The sequence below is a fragment of the Pyxicephalus adspersus genome, chromosome 1 (assembly GCF_032062135.1).
Source record: "Pyxicephalus adspersus chromosome 1, UCB_Pads_2.0, whole genome shotgun sequence".
NCBI lineage: Eukaryota > Metazoa > Chordata > Amphibia > Anura > Pyxicephalidae > Pyxicephalus > Pyxicephalus adspersus.
The window spans coordinates 169,175,092-169,199,384 of NC_092858.1; the positions used below are offsets into that span (position 1 = coordinate 169,175,092).

The 24,293-nt window shown below is 39.5% G+C and overlaps 1 protein-coding gene across 1 annotated transcript in view; it reads left to right on the top strand.

Moving 5' to 3' along the window:
* Window positions 1-24,293, top strand: part of ABCG1 (ATP binding cassette subfamily G member 1) — a 52,802-nt gene that overhangs the window by 14,685 nt on the left and 13,824 nt on the right. The window contains exons 3-7 of the mRNA XM_072398327.1: window positions 20,077-20,194; window positions 20,362-20,494; window positions 21,071-21,121; window positions 22,824-22,969; window positions 23,253-23,376. Of these exons, the coding sequence (XP_072254428.1) occupies window positions 20,077-20,194; window positions 20,362-20,494; window positions 21,071-21,121; window positions 22,824-22,969; window positions 23,253-23,376 (572 nt within the window). The remainder of the gene's footprint in view (window positions 1-20,076; window positions 20,195-20,361; window positions 20,495-21,070; window positions 21,122-22,823; window positions 22,970-23,252; window positions 23,377-24,293) is intronic.

Genomic DNA, 24,293 nt, shown 5'->3' on the forward strand with positions numbered 1-24,293 from the left:
AGAGTTTGAGATGGGGATGCTGTTAAAATACATCAGGCTGCACAGCTAAAGGAAAGCTGGGGCTCCTGCAAGTGACATTGCTGGACAAGATAGGCTGTGTGTAATTTTTTGGTGGCGCACAGCACAGAATTATCTACGTTGCAGTCCAGAAAGTGGAGCACTCTGTACCCCGTGTCATGTGACCACCAATTCTCATATTTAAACTCATTAAAACCATTGGGCATTCCTTTTCAATGGACCTGTTGCTTGGCCCTTCTTTGGCAAACTTATCATTTTGAATATTTTTCTAGAAGGCCTTATGATAAAGGAATGGGTTCCCGGCAAATATTAGCAAGCCACTGGTTTCACTTGTTGCCTGGAAGCTGAATGGGATCACACAAGGTTATCAGACATGACCCCCTCAGGTGTACCCAGCAGTGTTACCAGGCTATAAAACCTTCTAATCCTCATACTTCTGATTTACAGAGCTGTTATAGGATTACCTCCCATCAAATACACCCTGCTACATCCTATATCTCAGTATTCATATGTAAGTATAATATTTCTCAGCATATTAGCGGTATCATTTAATGTGCGAGAATAACTGATAAAGACTTTTATTCAATTAATAGCCCACACAGCAGTATATCCGGTGCCGGTGACCCCTAGGGTGCTCCAAACATCCAGTCTAACAATTAGCTGAACCTTCAGCGGCTTCTCTTATCTCTGGAGGATCTTCTTATAATATAACAAAGAGAAAATCCACTGCATCAGCTACAATGCATATCCAGGACAAATGTTACTTTCCCATAGTCTTGGGTAATTAAAATGTAAGGGGGTGAGAACAATTACCCCATGGCCTATTTTTAGGTGGGGTGTACAGAATGGAATGAGCGTGTTATGTCTTTGTGTAGCTTATTTGATTTTTAAGAGCTCAAATTTTAAGAGTTTTAAGGGCTTAAAGAGACCCTGTCACCAAGTTGCAAATGATAACATTCCGTCACCTATTGTTTTTCTTCCTTTTTTTTGATATATTTTCATTTTTTTGCTACGTGCTTTGGAAATTGCTAGAAAATGGGAATTTCCAAACCTTCTCCATCCTTGCAGGTCTTAGCCATCTCCTGTTATAAAAGTCTTTAATTACTCTCCGTGCTGATCCAGCTCCTTTGCCCATCCTCTGGCCCTGCACATAGACTTGTATGTAGCTGCTTATGGGGGAAACAATGGGAAATACTTTATAGTCTCACTTGAGTGACAGCCTTTAGTTTGCTGCTGGGGCGGCTGTTCTCACATCCAAGATGGCGGCTCCAATGGGCATTTGGATGTCTACACAAAGGAAGCTTTTACAGGTAGGTATGTTTCATGTGTAACCGAACGTTCACATATTTTCCCATGAAGGATAGCATAGGTGGATTGGTACATCAGATTTCGGAATCTGCAGCCCAGTTGGTCATCAACCGCATTCTAACCCATAAAGAGACCCTGTCAGATCCAAAAAAAAAAATCAGGGTAGTTACCGTCAATAGAATCCGCAGTCCTCTACTGCTATTTCAGTCCTGCAGCCTCTAGTGCTGTCTTTTGCATTTCACATTTTTAGCATTAGGATCTATTTATCAATGTTTTCCCCCAAGATTTACACCAATACACATTTTGCATCCAAGATTCAAATTAGAAAAATGTGAATCCTGTGTGAATGTTATTATTAATATTTTTAAACAGGATTTATAGCGCTGTACAATAAATAGAGTTTGTGAATGACAGACAGGTACAGACAGTGACACAGGAGAGCTTACAATCTAAGAGGTGGGGGAATGTTGTGTGAATCTTGTGCAAAAGATTAAAAAATAGGCCCCATTTTTTTTATAAATTGTTGGGTATGAACACCATCATAGGGCCTGATTTATTAAAGCCCTCCAAGGTTGGAGACGATACACTTTCATCAGTGAACATGGGTGATCCAGCAAACCTGGAATGGATTTCTTCAAAGCCATTTGCTAGCAAATGTTTTAAATCGTGGAGCAGATCTATTACAGGTTTGCTGGATCACCCAGCTTCACTGGTGAAAGTGTATCGTCACCAGCATTGGAGGGCTTTCATAAATCAGGGCCATAGACAAAGGAAGAGAGAATTTAATTACACAGTATTTTTATAGCACCAACATATTGCATAGGGCTGTACAAAGTCTATAATCTGGTCACTAGCTGTCCCTACCATATTTATATATCTATAATACAGGTTAAGGTCAATTTTTTGGGGAAGACAATTACCCTAACTGCATGTTTTTGTAATGACACATGGGGACAACATACAAACTCCATGCAGATAGTGTCCTGGCCAAGATTTGAACCTGGGCCCTAGCGCTGCAAAGGCCAGAGTGCTAACCACTGAGCCACCGTACTGCCGTATGTGTTTTATTTTTATGTGAATATTCTTACATTTCATTTTTGATTCGTGAAAAGAGCTGGTAAGACAATTTGGCTGCAAATATTTTAGAAATCAGAAAAACTAATTTGAAAAAAAAAAAAGAAAACAGAATAGATAGAATAATTGGAAACAGCAAAAAATATTGACGTAATTATGCAAATAAAAAAAGTATTTGTGGCGTCCATCGCTGATAACCTGTCCCATGCATTGCTTGAAGATCGCTTTATTACCGCAATGAAATCTTTTTATTTTCTGAATTTTCTGCGCCTGCTAATTAATTGGACTCAGGAAATGTGTTTTGCACTCGCAGAGCATGGGATTGCAAGATTACTGCATTAACCCCTTCGCTCCTGGTCAGCCTGCAGCCTCACTAGTCATTAATTAATGCGATCTAGCAGATGAATCTGATGACATTATGCATCTTCGGAATTCAGACGTGGCCTACATTGCTGGCTAATCCCCAGAAGACACAGAGATGGCCCAGCTGGAAGGTGCAATGCAGTGCAGGTAAAGTGTGAATTATCTCCGCGGTTACTGGCGGTCATTGCACGGCAGTAACCTTGGATGAGGATGCTGGATGAGAGGGAGCTCTCTGATTGGCTGCCGTCTGCCTTGTTACCAAGAGGATTGAGGGAGCGGAGCGCTCATTGTGCAGCGTTCAGAGCTCTGTGTGATTATACATTGATGGCATTGTGCGAAACTGCCGGGGGACATTCACTTCATTATTGGCATATATCTATCTATATATGTGTGCGCTGTATATGGATCTGATGGTTCCACATGTTATACATTCAACCAAATAACCTCCTAGATTATAAGCTCTTTGGGGCAGGGTCCTCTCCTCCTTCCGTGTCACTGTCTGTATCCATCTTTAATTTATCTTTTTATCTATCTGTAAATCATATTGTTTTTTTCTTTTTGCATTAATAATATTATTATTATTAATATTAATAAACAGGATTTATATAGCACCAACATATTATGCAGTGCTGTACATTAAATATAGATTGAAAAATACCGACCGTGACACAGGAGGAGGAGAGGAAATAAAGTTCATATATATCTATATATCATTTATCTTTTTATCTATCTGTAAATCATATTCTTTTTTTCATTTTGCATCATTATTATTAAACAGGATTTATATAGCACCAACATATTACGCAGCGCCGTACAATAAATAAGGGTTTCAATGACAGATACAGACATTGACACAGGAGGAGGAGAGGACCCTGCCCCTAAGAGCTTACAATCTAGGAGGTTATTTCACTGAATGTATAACATTTGAACCATCAGATCCTTATACACCGCATATATAAATATCCACTTATGCTATCCTTCATGGGAACATAAGGATCTGATGGTTCAAAATGTTATACATTCAACCAAAAAAAACTCCTAGATTGTAAGCTCTTTGGGGCAGGGTCCTCTCCTCCTCCTGTGTCAAAGTCTGTATCCGTCTTTGAAACCCTTATTTATTGTACAGCCCTGCATAATATTTTGGTGCTATATAAATCCTGTTTATCAATAATAATAATATTATTAATAATAATAATAATGATGCAAGAAGAAGGAAAAAACCAATATGAATTACAAACAGATAAAAAGATAAATAATATATTGATATATTTGAACTTTCCTCTCCTCCTCCTGTGTCACTGTCTGTATCTGTCTGTCTTTTGCAACCCCTATTTAATGTACAGCACTGTTTAATATGTTGGCGCTACATAAATACTGTTTATTATTATTATTATTAATAATAATATTAATGCTAAAAGAAAAAAAACAATATGATTTACAATTAGATAAAAATCTCCTCCTGTGTCACTGTCTGTATCTGTCTGTCTTTTGCAACCCCTATTTAATGTACAGCACTGTTTAATATGTTGGCGCTACATAAATACTGTTTATTATTATTATTATTAATAATAATATTAATGCTAAAAGAAAAAAAACAATATGATTTACAATTAGATAAAAATCTCCTCCTGTGTCACTGTCTGTTTTTTTCAACCCCCTTTTAATGTACAGCGCTGCGTAATATGTTGGTGCTATATAAATACTATTTATTAATATATTCTGTATATTTAGCAGCACGGTGGCCTTTGCAGCGCTGGCTCCCAGGTTTGAATCTTGACCAGAACACTATCTGCATGGAGTTTGTGTGGGTTTCCTCCCACATTGCAAAAACAAGCAGTTAGATTAATTGCCTTCCCCCCCAAATTGAGCTTAGACTGTAATAATGACATATGACTATGGTAGGGACATTAGATTGTGAGCTCCTCCGAGGGACAGCTAGTCACATGACTATGGAATTTGTACAGCGCTGTGTAATATGTTGGTGCTATATAAATACTGTGTAATTATATATATGTGTGTGTGATATATATATCAATAGAAAATATTTGCTTCGACTGCTCAATTTCTTGTTAACCCAAATCGCCAATCATATAGCAGCATTTAGTTCAAACTGAGCATCAGAATGGGGAAGAAAAGTGATTTAAGTGACTTTGAGTGACATGAGTATGCCATGCTTGTTGGTGCCAGGCGGGCTGCTCTGAGTATTTCAGGAACTGCTGATCTGCTGGGACTTCCATGCACAACAATCAGTAGGATTTACAGAGAATGGTCTATAAAAGAGAATGGGTGTAGTAGTTCCAGCTGATAGAAAGGCGACAGTAACTCAAATATTGACTTGTTACCCCTGAGGTCTCGGAATGCTCAGCATGTCACACCTTGGCTTTGGTGTTTTCCTCCTGGCAGAACCTCATTTTTATGGCTGACTTCATATCAGTGAAGGGAAATTTTCTTTTACAAGAAAACAAATGTGGACGAGTTAGAACTTTCAATGCAGAGCTCATTTATTAAAATATCATTCATTTTACCCAAATCAGGCTTCTGATTTTTTTTTTTTGTTCCCCCCACCTTTCTAAAAGCGATTGCCAGATACCATTGGCCACTTTGAAAGTAGAGAATGCCAAGGGCCACAATGGATCAATGGAATATTTTCAAGCACTTTTAAAAAGTTGGGATCGGCAGCCACAATGAAAGTCTGTGGGGTCTATTCCCTACTGGTCAGATACCCCCCCTCCTAGAAATGCAGCCTCCCTTATGGTATTATTATTTTTAATAAAGAGGATTTATATAGCGCCAACATATTACGCAGCGCTGTACAATAAATAGAGGTTGCAAATGACAGACACATACAGATAGTGACACAGGAGGAGAAAAGGACCATGCCCTGAAGAGCTTACAATCTAGGAGGTAGAATTATTCATTACATATAAAAAAAATCTTTTTGTCCTGTGAGGGCCCTCATTGCTCCTGATCCCTATATGCGCCCTTTTATTTGTTATGGAATAGTCATATTATGTTCATATAATGCTTGATAAACACCCCACCCTTCATCAGGTGCACGAAAGCCAGAAAATGGATCAAATGACATTTCCCACCATTCAACCTGGAAAATGGGGACATCTAGTGGCAAAAGATAGGCGACAGCTCTGGATTGGAGGCAAGGATTGTACCAAAGCTTGTATTTTTACCATTAATAAATGATTACATTATTTTATTTTTTTAGCTTTACGTTACATAGATTGAACGTTCAGGTTGTAGCACAGCTGCAGTATTTGCTAGAGAACCTGCAATTTCTCTTTTACAGCTCCACGACTTTTATCTCCACCAAGATTCCGCCCGATCTTCTTCAAAGGGTTAACGCTGAATTGTTTCCAGATGCTTTTGTAATAAGGACATAATAGGCTGTGCCACCATCTGTTCTGCAAACTAGAATGACCGGTTTTCTTTTCATTCCTGCGCTGCTATTTTGGAGAGCTTTAAAAGAGCAATTAGGTGTCACGAGGGTGCTGTGTGATGCAGAATGTTTTACAGGTCTGAGCCTGGTGAACTTCTCCTTACACAACTCTCCAGGTAATAACTCCAACCGCTGCGATTCAAATTTCCAGCAGATGCTGCTTCCATTCAATCGGTCAACCGGGTACTGCAGCGTTTATTGCTGCTTCTCTGGTCGCCTTTGTAATGTTCTTCACCTACTTTTAAGTCTGCAGCTTTTATTACTATATCACCAAGTAATCCTGCCATGAGGATCCTTGTTCAGGTACTTCCTGTTACAGGGTGACAACACTCTGTCCCTGTGTCTTAGTTTTTCTCCTGAGTTGTCACCCAGTCACATGGGCTTATAATGGAGACTGGAAATGGAAGCACATAGAACAGACATAGTACACTGTTGTCCCTACTAGAGAATTCACCCTGAAAAGGCTATCAAATCATTAATAATAAATGTTGTTGAACATAGAAGGCAGGTATATACTTACAGGGATCCTGGTGTCCTTTGTATATTTCATTAGGTTCTGTGTAGTGATCCTGCATGAAATAATTCCTGCACTTTACTCCATGCAGGAGCTTCCTGTAATAAAGACCACTCAGTGCTGCCCTCCCTCACTGTGCAGAAAGATTGGTCTTGTTACCGCCCCCTTGTAGTTTTCTGCAGGCAGCCTGTAGCTGGAGGGCCTACTGGGTACCTTCCCCTTCCATAGCTCTGCTCTTTCCTTGTTATTTATTAACAATTAACAATTTTTATTTTAGTTATTTTATTTTTTTTATTAATAAAATGTTCATAATAAAGTGGTGTTAAGCAAAAACAAAATCCACATTTGTTTTATGTCTTAATATTACATTCATGTTAAATGTTAATTTAGCCCCTATTAATTACCTGTATCTGAAAACTGCATATCCTAATGTCTGTGGCTACATTTCATGCTCAGTTCACAATTTCTTCATTTGTAGCCCCCCCATTGTGCTGTAGAGAACGGAGACTACAAATGTGTCACCCCCATCCATGATACACAATGCAAGGAATCATGGGATATGGAGTCTTCTCATAGGCAGGAAGCTGTGTTTGCTTTGCTGCCCCCTGGTGTTCAACTAGAAATAGTGAAAACTACTAGTAAGAATAATTTTAAAAAAGAACAAATGAAAAAAAATACATCACTCATAAAATACTTATGTTTTATGGCAGAAGGGATTTTTCCATTTCCCATCTGCAATAAAGGTCCTGCCTGGTCCAAATTTTTAAATTTTTAACATAAAACACAATATATAGGAAGTCCATATGTACAAAACACATTCATTCTAAGCAGAAGATTTTGCTTTGCTCAGAGTTCTGACTTGCTGCTGTGATTAATTTCAATGTAAACCAATGTTGGTATGAAATATTAAACATCTTCTTGAGTGAATCTGCTACCATTGGCCTACTTTAAAGATTCCCCGGTGAATTTCACCATTTTTAACTTAAAACAGGAATGCCAAGTTCTTTCTGCTTCCAATCATTCCTCTGCTGTGAGCTGGCTTTATTTTGTGTTTCATAATCAAGAACATTTTGGGATTATGTCCAGGGACGGGCTAAGTGCTGAGCTGCTGATTCACACACATATCCATGTGCGGCTGTTGAGTAATAAACTCTCAATCGCAGCATGAACTGGAGGAAAAAGTAGATTGCACTTTATATATATAAGTGTATATATATATACGTATACTGTATATATAAAGCCCAATATATATATAAAGTCATTTTAAATCTGCAGCCAAAACAATAGCAGGTAATGCGGCTATGAAGGTCCATGGGGGCGTCTATCATAGGGTGCTATGCCGTCTCCCGGTTGTCACCCCGTCATTTGGGCTTTTGAGGTTAGCCAGTTTTAACACATTATGCAGTGCAGGTGGACAGTAAGTGGGTGAAAAAGAAGCTGTAAGAGACTAGCAAATACTGAAAAAGGTGAAAAACAATAAATTAGTTTGTGATCATTTATGATACGCAATATTTAAGGGAACTAGGCGGCTATTTAACAGTCTGTCGACTAAAATTAACACCGTTTTCTGTTTCTCTCTTGTTATAGTAACTACAGTTTTTTCAGACTGATCTCAGCTAGAAAACAAAACATGCTTTTTGATGCTATAAAAATCTATATACTCAAATATAAACCAATCCAAGTACAAATGAGGGGGTTATCTTTAGAATGCAAGTAACATGCTTTGACTCTAGTACAGTGGTCGCCAACCTTTTGGGACCTATTGATCACTAAATTTATGGACTCCTTACCGCGCATGTGCGAGGAGCTGCGTGTCACTCAAATGGGAAGAATCTTCCCCCAAAGTGACGTCATAATGCCAGAACCCGCCCACTCTCAGAGATCGGAAACTTGGATTGTAGGCTCAGACCTGCAATGGGAGAGTGGGCGACACACAACCCACCCATAGCCCTGAGCCTGCGATCTGTATGGGAGGCATGGTCCACTGCTCTGGCTGGTGTGCCCCCCCAGTGGGGTCAGCAGAAGGACTCCGCTGGGGGGGCACACCGGCTAGAACCATGGACCACCAGTTGGCGACCGCTGCTCCAGTATATTCCTGGCACAAATGTGGTTGTCACTGCTAACATTAAAAAAAAATGTAATCAATAGAAATGCCAATAAACATAAATAACATATTAAAATAATTATAAATATAAAAAATACAATTGTGAATAAATATATTCATGTGTTTTTTTTAAAAACATCTATTAGAAAAAGGAAAAGGAAAAAAATGAACACAGGCTTAGTAGTCTGTATATCTTTTTTTCCTTATTAATTGCTAAAGAAATGTGTCCTTTTGAGTTTGATCTTTTGTGTAGAATTGTTGTTGGCCACCAGTAGGTGCTGTGTCCTTATCCTAAGTGTGTCTCTGGTGGCAAAAGTTTGTTACACACTTTACATGAGGACACAATGCCATCTACTGGTGTCACCTGAAGATTCTTTTACTAATGGCTCCTAGAAGACAAATCATTTTGGTTTATACTTGAGTATATAAAGTTGTTTTCTGTCCATACTAAGTTTATTTGTTGTACTTCCAACTCATCTATAATATTCTTTTTTTATAGAGCATGCACCACCAATATATTGTATGAATCTGAGCACTGACAAAACCAAAGCAGTTGCCTTTCCTTAGTTAACCACATATCATGTGATCTCAGCTGTCCAATTTAAAATGTTGCTAATCGTGAAAGCTAATATGCAGTATAAATATAGTTCTGTATACATTGGGCCTGATTTCTGAAAGCTATCAAAGACTGGAAAAAAATGACTATCATCGGAGAACCCGGGAGATCCAGAAAACCTAGAATGGACTTATAAAAAAACAATTTACTATTGGGTGGCAACATTTCAAACTTGGACCAAATCCATCCAGGTTTGCTGGGTCACCCAGGTTCACCCATGATAACCTGTCTCTTTCAGTCTTTGAGAGCTTTTACAAATCAGGCCAAAAAGGCTGGAATATAGTTTAAACAAAATTTATAGTGATGCGATAAGCCTGATTTAATAAAGCTCTGCAAGACTGGAGAAGATAAACTATCATAAGAGAACTTGAGTGATAAAAAAATCTGGCATCTGGTTTTCAATCCTGGACCAGATGCTTTGCACGTTTGCTGGATCACCCAGGTTCTTCCATGAAAATCTATCTTCTCCAGTCTTGGAGAGCTTTAAGAAGCTAGGTTCAACAAGACCAGAAGGTTCAATGGTGAATACAATTTTCTCAAAATTAGTTACTTAATCCTCAGAAAGCAGGGCCTTTGATGAGTGTTCCCGCAGTGGAGGGCAGCAGGGGGTTAAGGCAGAGGGGTATATCTGATATTCTGCTTTGCTGATTATGTAAAGAGGCATTGTTCCAATGTTTTCATCCTATAAGAAAAAAAAAATTGCTTTAATTTTTGTTTCTATTTTTGTTATAAAGTATCATTCTGTCTCAATTCTAACAGTATAAAAAAAATCTGAACTCATTAAAAAGTGTGACAGTCTGCAGTGAATCGGCCTCGGGGCTTTTTTTCTACCCACAATCCCTTATTTCTCTCCTGGTACATTCCTCTTTTCTTGTGTCTACATCTTTTTCCACCAAAACAGATCATGATATATTAATGGACCGAACAACCATTTCTATAAATTATGTGTGCAGACATCTAAATTTGACATATATACAATATATATATATATATATATATATATATATATAAATATATGTTTATATTGTGGAGAAGTAAAAGGAAGCAGTTGGAACGATAGAGCACATTAGGACGCTGCATTAAGCATCGCAACAAACGCATTGCAACTATAAGCCAGGCAAAAAAAACAAAACAAAACAAAATAAACAGAAGGGATTTCATGATTTAACCCCATTTAATTAATTTTGGTAATAACAAAGACGTTCTCACATGTTGAGAACTGGATGACAGTGGTGAACCACTGTGGTACCACTTGAAAAAAATCCCTGTCTAAACTTAGTTTTGGACTTTTTTTTACCAAATGTTTCACCCTGAGGTTTATTTAAAAGGAAGGGCTGCAAAGCAAGCTGCTCTACTGCCAGAATGACAGCTAGGAATTGCAGGCAAATGAAAAAGGGGAAAGAGGAGACAGCACACACCCTGCACACTTCAATCATTTTGGGGTTGTGTTTTTATATATATTGATCTATATCCTCCTGTGTCATTGATTGTATCTGTTGATGTTGGTGCTTTACCAGTGGTCGCCAACCTTTTCGGTTCAGCAGACCACTAAAATCACCGGCTACTGACCGCGCATGTGCGGGGAGACAGATGTCACTCAAAGGAGGACAAACCTCCCCCAGAGTGACGTCATTATGACATAACCTCGCTAACTCTTCCATCACTGATCGAAGCCTGCAATGGGAGAGTGGGTGGGGTATGTCCAGGGACACAGCCCGCACCCTTCCCTGAACCAGGGAACTGTACAAGGGACATGGTCCGTGGCTTTGGCCGCTGCGTCCCACTTCTCCTGACCCCACTCGGAAGTGTGCCGGCCAGAGCCGCGCACCCCCAAAATTTTCAACAACCACCAGTTGGCGACCGCTGTGCTATATATATGCTATATAATACTGTTTAAAAATTAATATTAATCATTTTATATATATATATATATATATATATATATATATATAATATTTTTTTTTCTGTCCTTAAGGCACAGTATAACATGCAAAGAAATCTTTTGACTTACATTCCATATAGATGTCGGAGTTGTTTTGCTGGAAACTACCTCCTTGATCATTTGCAGTGATAACAGAATGATCTATCGTCATATACCTAATGCTGTTCAGTATAATGGATTGAGGAATGGGGAGGATGAGCAAGAGGCACCCCACTGCATCCTCCCCAATAACAACTTACAGTAGTGGTTTCCAGCCTGGATCAGGTTTTGGAAAATAACATCATGTGACCATTGTACATTAGATTGTTGCCCAAGATGATTTTAAACATTTATCTTGAGTAACAATTATCTGGAATGTGTACAAAGTTTTAAACCAGCGTTTCTTTCTGGGGTTACCCCAGAGAGTTCCCTGGAGCAATTTGTGCATCCCAAGTCAGTTTAACTGATACTAATCCTCTTTTTGGTTTCAAGTGATATTCTTACCAATAGCCAGCAATGTAGGGAGACATTCTTCCCACTGACCCCCATACTAACGTACTGCGAGCTGTGGATATAGTAATTATAGAAGTTATTCCCTGAGGACCTGAAAGTTATTTCCCGGGTTCCCCATATTTAAAGGGTGGGGTAAACCTGCTTTAGACATGTGTCAGATGAGCATGTGGGAAATCTCTAATCTCCTCTTTTAATAAAAATTGGAATATTCCCATCATTTTTTTCACACCAGGACATATAAAGATACTGATTCCCTCAATAGAGACACAACATTGCCTATAGAAAGACTTTAAAAGTTTTCCTTTACTTTATCCATATAGCCAACATTCAGACGCCCTCTGGACCCACAAGAAACTCCCCATCATATGTCTATTGATCTGATTCCTTTTATCCTTCCATTCCAATCAGATTCTGATCTTTGGGAATCAGACTTTTGTCTCTTAAACTTTACAGACTCTGCTTTTAGCCCGACGTATCTTCTGACTTTGGACCGAGGTGAACCGGCTATGTAATGGACAAACAGGCCAAGTTCAGTGACCTACATAGCAGCTGGTGGATCGATAAGGGGCAAGCTTGACAATAACAGCGGCGCAGTGCATGTTAATATTGATTCCTATAAATGCATAATGGAAAATACAGAATGAGGCCTTAATGGCGGAGAGTGACCCGGCCACGCTTTGATCTTCTATGTCAATAAATTCAACGTTTGCCCTATCATGTTGAAATACGTTCAGGTTGGAGACTTTTATTGCAAAGATAGTTAATTGTGTTTCTGTCTGTGTTTAATTAGGCTCAATAAACGTTGTAATATTGAACTGAAGAATATATACATCAAAGGAGTAAAATGAATTATCTTAGACGGAGAATGGGATGGGAACACATTCATATTAACTCCATCGCTGCGCTGGGGGCTTCCAAATGTAGGACAAGACAGGGATCCTGATTTACTATTAGAATATGTTCCCTTTTAAAGTGAATCATCACTGGGCAAAGTCAGTTTTTACTTATGTTAGCAAATAAAGTGAAACAAAGTAACATTTACTTTGCAAAGGATAATCAAATGCAAGGAGAATAACACAATAGCCATATTCCTTACTTTTGGAGAATGGAAGACTTTTTAGCACAAAGCATAAAGGAAAATAACACTTCCACCCTGACATTTTGCAGACCATAAAATTGTTTGCGTAAACCCATAAATGTTTTTTTCATAATTACATTTCTTTATATTGAGTGTTCATAAAAACAAATGGAATCATTTAGAGGGTGGGTGAAGGTTTAGTGCAAAATAACTATTTGTCATAGTTTAATAATACAATTTCTATAGAGCTGTGTATATCCACCCAGTAAGAGAGACAATGGGCCTAATTTATTAATGCTCTCCAACACTGGAAAGAATACACTTTCATCAGTGAAGCTGGGTGATCCAGCAAACCTGCAATGGACTTTTTCTAGTTATTTGCTAGCAAATGTTTTAAATCCTAGACCTGATCTATTCCAGGTTTTCTGGATCACCCTGCTTCATTGATGAAAGTGTATTCTCTCCAGCCTGGGAGAGTTTTAATAAATCGGGCCCAATCGAAGAGGCCAGAGGGATAGAGGGACTGCAAAAGGGATTTTCCCCAAATCAGAGACAATTGGGAGCTATGAAGAGAGACAGTCCCTCTACAAGGAGACAGATGGGAGGTATGAAATAGATTTCCAAGCACATAAGTGAATTGCTGTGTTTAGAGCAATTTTCACTTTTGCAAAAAAAATATTTTAAAAGTGAACACTGCATTTATTAAATTACCCTCAGTTTTCAAATCCTGACTTTACAATAATAAAAGGTCTTTATTAAGTTTTACACAATCTATCATGCTATAGGGTCCATTCATAATGTGTGCATTATTGCGCCTGCTGTAAATATATTGAAATATTTCGTTTGCATGTTGATGAGAGGAAGAAAGGAAACAGGGGAGCAAAATATAGGCATGATTGTCATGATGTCAGACCCACTGCTTTACAAATGGACCCCTTAGACTTTTGTGGTCCCATTGGGTAGATTTCCCCTTTATTCTTTTTCTCCAATTGACAATGCGAGAAATAAAGAGGGTGAATCTTCCCATCAGGGTTGCAGACAGCAATAAAAACCTGACAGCGGTTCCAACCTTTTCCTAAATTAATGAATTGGCCAATGGAGACAGAATTATGGGAATGTTATCCAGAGACGTTGTGACATATGTGACATTCCCACAAGCCATGAATAGAAATGTTGATTCCTGTAGAGGAAGAAATTGTCCAATTAACCTATCATTCATTCATTCTATTAGTTTTATGATTTCTATGCAGCGGTAGGCTCTGGGCATCATGTCTATGACAACACACATAGGGCTGTGTAAGGATACAAATACATAGCTTCTTCTGTTCCGTGCACAATGGGTCCAGTATATCACCCGCCAATGGACAGACACGTTATTGTTATCAATGGAAATGTGTTTAATTGAATCAATCTGAGGTAGCGTCTGTCTCTGCTTCCCCGTCGTCTTCAGCTCAAAATTCAAAATGCGATTTGTGAAGAAGAGAGAAGTGAATGTATCTTGTTGTAATTTGAGGTCAGGCAAAGGATTAAGAACAAATTCTCCCTAGGAAAGTGTTTGTGTTGAAGAGCAGAGCCGCCAGTCAGCGATTAAAGAGCCATTAAGCCTTAAAGTGGAAGAAAAGCAAAAATTCTAAATTCGTATCTGATATAGGGAAGTTTGATGTATTGTATCTGGCAGGATAATGTTTTTTACAGCCATGCACATCTGTGCCAGATTGCAGTGCCATCATATACCTTGGTCATGGATTGGCCTACTCTGTGCTTGGTCATAGCAATATTGGATTGGCAAGGTTTGCAAACTGCTGCCTTCAGTAATGGCCAAGACCCAGAAATGCTGGCGGACAGTGGTGCAGGTGACCCCATGGGTGTGGTAATGGGGAACCATTTAAACCATTATCAAACATTTCCCTCTTAATGGATGATTGCAGTGCTCCATATACCAGCTTCCATGCTTTTGTCCTTTGACCCAGCTCAATGGCTTCTTGACCGGACCCCCGCTCATCCTGATCATCCTCCTGCCCTGGTATTTGCCTGGTTTGATGGATCTCCTACTACCTACTGGTGACCTTCTCTCATCCTGACTATCTTCTTGTCTGCTCTACAGTACTTCATCTGGTTTGACAAATCTCCTGCTACTGACCCACACTTTTCCTGATTTTGCTTCTGCCTGATCCATGGCACTTCACCTGGTTTGATGGAACTTCTACTGCTGACCCACATTCGTCCTAATTAAACTTCTTCCCTCTCCATGGAACTGGTTTACCATATCTTCAGATGTTGATCTTCACTTATCCTGAATACACTCCTGCCTGTTCCTTGGTACTTCACCTGTTTTGATGAATCTCCTGCTACTGACCTTTGCTTGAATTGACTGTGCTACTGCCTTCTCCTTGGTACTTCACTTGGTTTGATAGATCTCAAGTTGTTGACCTCCATTTATCCTGACTATGCTCCTGCCTTCTCCTTGGTTCTTCATTAGGTTTGATAGATCCCATGCTATTGATCTCCAGTCATCCTGACTATGCTTCTGCCTTCTCCTTGGTATTTTACTAGATTTGATAGATCTCAAGTTGTTGACCTCTGTTCACCCCTTCCATGCTCCTGTCTTCTCCTTGGTACTTCATTTGGATTAATAGATCTCAAGTTGTTGACCTCCATTCATCCTGACTATGCTCCTGCCTTCTCCTAGGTTGTTCATTAGGTTTGATAGATCCCATGCTGTTGATCTCCAGTCATCCTGACTATGCTTCTGCCTTCTCTTTGGTACTTCACTTGGTTTGATAGATCTTAAGCTGTTGGCCTCCGTTCATCCTGACTATGCTGCTTCCATCTCCTTGGTATTTCACTAGATTTCATAGATCCCATGCTGTTGACCTCTGTTCATCTCAACTATGCTCCTGCCTTCTCCTTGCTACTTCGCTTGGTTTGTTAGATCCCATGCTGTTGACCATCAATCATCCTGACTATGCCCCTGCCTGCTCCCTGGTTTGTCGGACTTACTTTTATTGACCTCCACTCATGCTGATTCATTTCATTTCCAATGATCACCAGTATCATGGCATCCTGCTTACTCTAACCCCATCTGGTGTTGTGGGGACCAAACCTGGTGCATGCCCTAAGCATAAGATTTTCACCTAAAGAGGTTCTAAAGAAGACCTGACAGGTGTTCAGATCCTGCACCCCTATATACACAACGCCAAATAATACCAGGTCTCCAGGTCACTGTCCACATGCCCGCACTGGATTGACTTCCTACAAACTGGATAGTGAATGGATTGCACCATGCCATCATCTCTATGATATGTTGTCCTTCCACCAGCCAGCTTCTTGGACACCATACCATGTAGTTATAGTTAAAAAAGACTAAAAAAGTACTATCAACTAATTTGCATGTACTGCTGCCTTTTCCTGTCCTGGTCTGAATCTTATCGTGCAGCAAACCTACAGAAAGTAATATAAAACCGATTAAGTTACTATTTGATATTCCACTTAAGTAGATCTAAACCCATTAACTAAAATTTATATAATTAAATTTTTAAGGTATTTTCATTGTTTAAAAGGCACAGCTTTACATTGTGTCTATGGCAGTGTTTGATTCTACACCAGGGAATACTGCTTATTAAATAGACCTCAAGAAGAATGTACACACATAAATATATATATCTATATTTATTACATTTTTTTTTAGTTAGGTGTCATTTATAATCCGGCAGGGCCTAACAAACAAGCGGTGAGTGACTCATTCACTTCCATGATGCAAGAACCAATGCAGCAGCTGTAGTGAGAGCACTATTTATTACTATAGTGATCACATGATCAGGAGCCAATTTACTATGCACCTAATCACTAGCCTGAAATGCTAATTACTCAGTGACAACTTAATCTCAGGCATAGTAAACAATCTGTAAATTTAATGGTGAATCAAAAATAGGAGTGTCATGAGTCGCCAATAATTGAACATAGCATGGACGCCAGGCAGTAACTATCAAGCTCCAGCCCTTCCATTGAAAGGTTAAAAGTACAGTTGTATAATTTATATAGGAAATGTTGACCTGATAACAGAGGTGTCAAATAATGCACATATTCTTATCATCCTCACACCCTCTCTGTGTTATATCGCTGCATAGCATAAGGAGAGTGGCACTGCTTTATGCAGCCCATTTTCTGCAGAATTGATGCCACTGCCCAGAACTGGGTTTGCTTTATACTATTTTGACAATTACCAAGAGCTGGACTCTTTTATTGCAAGCCTGATTTTAGGTTTTAGTGCTTCGATCTAACAGCTTAGGAAAGAATTTATGACTCAAGCTGAAACCTTGTAGTAAATCCCATAAATGTAGTAAATGTCTCGTAATCTGTCTCAGCTTTATTTTGCTGTGCAACAGAATTATTAAATGTCCACCTAAGTGTCTAGGATTGCGGAAGGTTTGGTGGTTTATCAGGGGCATGGCTGTGTTTTTCCCACTGCAGTCAGAACACCCAACATACATCAGGTTCCTGCAAAACTAAGTTTTGTTGTAGGCAGGTGAGCTTCGCCATAATGTGCCAATTCATGTATGTTGTGGGACCCCTATGCACTAGTGACCCCTCCTCTAGTGGAGACCACTCATTCAGGCAAGAAACAATTTCCTCCTTCTTTAGGTTGATTTCTTTTCAGCCATTTGGTTGAAACTGATGATGCAACTCCTACATATTCTCACCAGCTCTGTCCTTCATATGCCAATATTGAACCAGGCTGCACAATGCAAGAAATAATGTTGGGAGTATGGGATAAGTGAAACTTTAGATATGATTTATAGTTTACTTCTGACCAAACTAAACTGAACATTAAACTTTGCAAAAAGTAAACGAGCTTTAAAGTGGGTTATCCATGACCTCTCTAGGTGCTTTTACTGTGAAGTAATCCATTCTCAAACATTGAAAAAGACACTAAAGTTGTTTTTGTTGGATTTGTAAAAAAAAAAATCTACTAAGTAATTAGAGGACTGGGAGGCTGTCAAGATTTGCTGCAGAAAATAAAGTGTTGGGATTTGAGTTCCTCAGTTGTGAAATTTGAAGATTAATTTCTCCATCATACCTATAGGGACATGTGAATTAAGGTGTGAGAGGTGTGAGTGTTGAGAGTATGGTCCAATGTTGAGGGTATAGTCTTGTGTTGAGAGTATTGTCATGTGTTGAGGGTATGGTCCAATGTTGAAGGTATGGTGCTGTGTTGAGGGTATGGTCTTGTGTTGAGGGTATAATCTTGTGTTGAGGGAGTCCTGTTTTGAAGGTATGGTCTTGTGTTAAGGGTATGGTCCTATGTTGAGGGTATGGTCTTGAGTTGAGAGTATGGTCCTGTGTTGAGGGTATGGTCTTGTATTGAGGGTATGGTCTTGAGTTGAGGGTATAGTCCTGTGTTGAGGGTATGGTCCTATGTTGAGGGTATGGCCTTGAGTTGAGGGTATGGCCTTGAGTTGAGGGTATGGCCTTGAGTTGAGGGTATGGTCCTGTGTTGAGGGTATGGTGCTGTGTTGAGGGTATGGTCTTGTGTTGAGGGTATGGTCTTGTGTTAAGGGTATGGTCCTGTGTTGAAGGTATGGTGCTGTGTTGAGGGTATAGTCTTGTGTTGAGGGTATGGTCTGTCTTGTGTTGAGGGTATGGTCTTGAGTTGAGGGTATGGTGCTGTGTTGAGGGTATGGTCTTGTGTAAAGGGAATTGTGCTATGTTGAATGCATGATCCTGTGTTGAGGTTATGGTTTTGTATTGAGGGAGTCCTGTGTTGAGGGTATGGTGCTGTGTTGAGGTTATGGTTTTGTGTTGAGGGAGTCCTGTGTTGAGGGTATGCTCCAAGAATTCCTGTTTGCTTTGTCCTCTGGCCAACTCCAGGTGGGTTCATCAGTCTTGTTCTAAAAGGGGCCTAAATAGCTTTACCTTCTTAGAAGTGCGTGCCTTTACCTCTTCCTCCCTTGCTGGGAAAAGGGTGGTTGTGGTGGGAAGACTTCTGTGTCTGTTTTAGGACTGGGCACTCAAGTTTTAGGACTGGGCACTCAAGTCCCCAGGCCAAGAAGGTACCACCCCTCCACAAATCTTGATGACTTATTCTGTTCCTGAGCTAGAGTCATTATTGAAATGGGGAATCTTAAACTTTGTGGCTGCTATGCTCCAGAAGAAGTTTTGTATAATAATTCTGGGTGCTTGGACCCACCCAGCGACTTGTAGCCCAAGAGTCTGTTCATCAAGTTTTGGTGTACTTCACCATCACCTATTTGGACTTTGAACCTGCACTTCCTATTTAGTCTGATGTACCCTTAGGAGAAGGTGTTCCTAGAAGGAAGTCCCCTTATCCTCATAAGGTACTTCTGGGTGGAGGCAATAAAGATTTATGAACTCAGAGCTCAAAAATTTCACCAAAAGAGGCTCCAGATGCTCTCGGGTGTGATTACTACAAGGTGAAGGTCATCTCACATGACTTCAACCCCTGGGACAGAGTTTAGCAATGGATAGCCGCAGGACCTGCAAACATTTCGCAAAGTGTCTTGTTTGGTGCCTGTTCAGAATATAAAACATTTATGTCACTTTAAAGAAAACCTTTTTATTGTCAAAAAATACATAAACATAATAGAACCTTCATAATGAGATTCAATGCTTCAAAAGCATTCTAAACCCGATAATATGCAGGAAGCAGAAAGCAAGGAGACAGAGAGCAACAGAATTTCTGTCCAGGAAAGTCACCAAGGGGGCCTTATACACAGTTGACAAAAGGTAGACTTTTTATTTTCCATGGTAAGAGACAAATTTGCTTTAAATCTAAATAGCTAATCTAGCTGAGCTGCAATTCACCAAACTGTATTTCCTCATCTATAATAACAGAATACAATTTCCTGTCTCTTAATATCTGCTATTAGAGCAATCACCATGTTTTGTTTTGCTGTGTGCACATCTATTATTTTTCCATATTGCGGCTTTCCCTCTACATTATTAACAAATAGAAATAATATGTTTACCAATCACAGGGAGTTATCAACAGTTATTTGTTGTCCATTATGTATCTACAGACCAATTTCATGAGTGAAATCGCCCAAGTCTTAGTTTGTTTACTGCAAGAATTGAAATTCATTTTTTTTCTTATAACAGGGTACAAAACTTTGCTCAAGGGGATCTCAGGAAGATTCAACTGTGGAGAGCTGGCAGCCATAATGGGTCCCTCGGGGGCGGGCAAGTCAACATTAATGAATATCCTGGCAGGATACAGGTCAGTTGAAAAAAATTCTGTGATTTCTGCACACATTTATAACCATCCCGGGCTATGTGTCATCCAAACACCTTGCAATGTTGTGGTCTTTACCCTAAATGTGGAACATCCTAACTGAAAGCTTGAATATACTTCCATAATAATGTATTTTTGTCATCCTATTGCAGAGAAACAGGAATGAAGGGGGAAGTTCTAATTAATGGACAGCCACGGGATCTGCGTACATTCCGTAAAGTGTCCTGTTATATCATGCAGGATGACATGCTACTGCCCCACCTTACAGTGCAGGAGGCCATGATGGTAAGTTCTTGAAGGGTTCTTAGAGGTAGATTAAAGTACTTCTCTAATATCTATATAAAGAGCATGGCCTATCTGTTCCATGGATTTCTGTGGTGCACCTCTCCACACATTGCCTTTTGTTGGAAGTCCTGGGAACACATTTTTTTTAATGCTGGAGAGTAATTCTCAAACAAGCCCACTGCTATCTATTTTCTGCCTCTCACAGAAAGAATAAAGGAAAAAATCCAGAATTTGTGCCCATCTCTTGCCAAATCTTTTTAGTGTTTTGGGGTTGGAATAGGGAAATGTTAGGGTTAGCATCCCTATAGGGATTTAAACTGCTGTGTCCTTACCGGGAAGATTTCCTGTCCATCCAATGGGAATTAAAGACCAAAAAAATTATTTAAGTCAAAAAAGGGTAAAAACTCACAAAAGAGAGGAAGTACACTCCTTGGGATCCTGTGAGGTCTTCCCTGGTTTCTTGCTGCAGTGATTTGCACAGTGCACCTGAGCATATCTACAGTGTTTGGTGGTTTCGGTTCTTGCTGTTACTCAATAATATTTATTATTAATAATAATCTCGCTTCTAAATTGTAGGTCTCTGCTCATCTGAAGCTCCAAGAGAAAGATGAAGGCCGAAGAGAAATGGTAAGTGGACCGTAATAGATGCTGTCAGATATTACTACAGTATGAGCTGATATTCATGTTGCAGAAGAGTTACCACGCAGAAGTATTCTGTAGTTCTTTACATTAGAGTAAAGTTGTTCGTTAAGCAGAGTTTTCACAGCTGCTACCTAAGGATAGCTTTGAATAGACAGGGAGCAATAGACAGCTTGCAACAGCACAGATTACCACATTATGAACTGACATTCCTGTTTCAGCAGAGTTACTACACTGACCTATTCTGCAGTTCTGCACATTGGAGTAGGGTTTTTCTTTAAGTTTTGACAGCTGCTAACCAAGGAATGCCCTAAATAGGGGGGAGCAATATACAGCTTGCAACAGTCTCTATGCCCAATATTTGTTAGATGGAAAAGAAGAATGAATAGCAGGGGCTGCATTTAGGAGATTCTATCACAGTACCATACAAGAACTGTATACTCACTTCTCAGCTGTGTCCCTTCCCCCGTGATGTGGTTCCAGTTTACCACCCTCTTATCACTGCTGTGTTCTGTGGAGGCATAGGGGTCAGAGGAAGGAGCCACAGTATGTGATGGGGTCATTGGGTTAATTTACTACAAGAATATTTACTATTCTCTTACTAATTTACCATTCTCTTACTAAAGTTTAGCTTTGCTGACTTTGACCTTCCAGTCCCATTTAAGAACAAAAACTGTTTTCCTTGCAGATGATTAAGTCTTCCATGAAAAGTTAACCATCACATTGCGATTGACAATTTCCTTAGCAAGTCAGCCCCAGTGAGGATAACAAATGAGAGGAATGAGAAATAGATACTGAATATACAGCAGAATATGTGCTATGGGCAAAATGGTAAAGGACCAACCCTACCTATCAATATGTTGGTTGCCATTTCAGACCTAAAAGCAACTGGTCCTGTTGTTATGTTGATCCAAAGTCTAATCAGGAACACAATTAGAAATTTTGACTACACTCCTAGTTTCTAATATACAGGTTTGTCCCAAGGCAGTGTTTTCAAAAGTATTGAAGCTAAAGACAGCCAGGAAATGGAAATGTAAAAAAGTTGATTAACAACAATGATAAAATGACGTTCTCTGGGTCTATATCCACACATGATGCCACACTCCAAATACAACATCAATGTGATATAAAATAAAACAAATAAAAAGTTTTTTAAGGCATCAATTATTACATATTTATGTATTTATGCTAAAAAAAAATGCTTTTATTGCAAGAATATTGATATAGTTATAGCGACGAGTAGCAAAAATAAGAATGTGTCAGTAAATATCACAATATTATACAACAGCATCAATCACATATAGCTGCTACACATGTAGTTTGACGCATTTCACAGTGAAAACTTTCAGGAGCCTATAATCAATGGAGAGGTCTAACATTGATAATGATAAAATGCCACTGATCATAAGTTACTCCAGTCCGATCCTCAAAATCTCATCCGACCAGAGAGACACAAGGTAGAGGATAGGTCCAAGACAAACCGCAATAGCCAAATGTCCTCAATTGGTGGATCTTAAACTTGCTTTGCTGGTGCAGCTGCATCCATCTCAGTAGTTTGTATAGACTTTGCAAACTGTATAGAAGTAGGTCCACATTGACAGCCTCCACAATTCTGTAATAGTTCTACATTTGTGATTCTGTAGTTTTGTAATATGAATTCCATGCCTCACGAATTGTACCATTATTTCAGGTAAAGGAGATCCTCACAGCTCTGGGCTTGTTGTCCTGTGCTAACACCAGGACGGGATGTCTCTCTGGGGGTCAGAGGAAACGGCTGGCCATTGCTCTAGAATTAGTGAACAATCCCCCGGTTATGTTCTTTGATGAACCCACCAGGTAAGATGTTTGTATTCCATAATCAAACCTCATGAGAAACACACAACAGGGTGACCAAGGGCAAAAATACTCATGCCAATTTAAATTTTCTCTGCTGAAATCAGTTAAACATTGATTTCCCATTGCTCTTTTTGGATGTTGGAAGAGTGGTGATTAACAGTATTAAATGCATCTCAAAATATCCATACAGCTCTGTGCTAGATTTTGGGGTATAATTTTATAAAATTTTTGTTTCCAATAAATATATATTTAACCAACTACTGTACTTACTTTTCTATGCCAGTGGTTTGGACAGCTCCTCCTGCTTCCAGGTGGTGTCTTTAATGAAGTCGTTGGCTCAAGGTGGACGGAATATCATCTGCACTATTCACCAGCCCAGTGCTAAGCTGTTTGAGCTTTTTGACCAGGTGTGTGCTTGTCTGGACAGTGACAGCAATTTACTCCATTGTGTCAGTACATAGAAATGTCTTTGGTGCCACACATCTAGGGCACTTGTATCTGTTTGGTGATAGCACAGTGCAAACAGCTCTTTAGGCTATCAAAGGCAAACTATAGGATGCTCCTACTGGCTTCTGAAAGTTGCATCATGATCCACTAGCCAACAAACGTGAAATGTTTGTCTGGGCACTTGGGCACAGTTGATATAGCACTGACATATTACGCAGCACATTACAAAGTCCATAGTCATGTCACTAGCTGTCCGTCAAAGAGGCTCACAATCTAATGTCCCTACCATAGTCATATGTCAACATTACTGTCTAAGGTGAATTTTTTAGGGGGAAGTCAATCAACCTAACTGCATGTTAGAGGAAGAAACCAGAGTACCCGGAGGAAACTCACGCAAACATGGGAGAACCTGCAAACTCCATGCAGATAGTAGAACCTGCGAACTCCATGCAGATAGTGTCCTGGCTGAGATTCAAACCTGGGACCTAGCATTGCAAAGGCCAGAGTGCTAACTACTGAGACACTGTGCCATAAAACTGCCAGTGAGTGTCAACCTGGTACTAAGATCTCATCATTAGGTTTCCCATGATGACAAAATATTTTGTTGGTTAGTCAACTTGCCGGCATTTACCCAGAAAGGAAGTGCTGGTTTGGGGTGGGCCATTCCTTATGTTTCTAAAGGTACAAACCAAGGAACACACGACAAGAAACATGAAGGTTGTATTGAAGGCCACCTGAACATTCACTGGAGCCTAGCCTGCCTGTATAGTCAATGACAGTTTTGCCTTTTTTGCAATTTCCCCGCGTTAGTTGATTGTACCATACCAATAGGAATTGCTTGGAACCATTTGCCTTCATTTCTATAGACCTTCAAGCA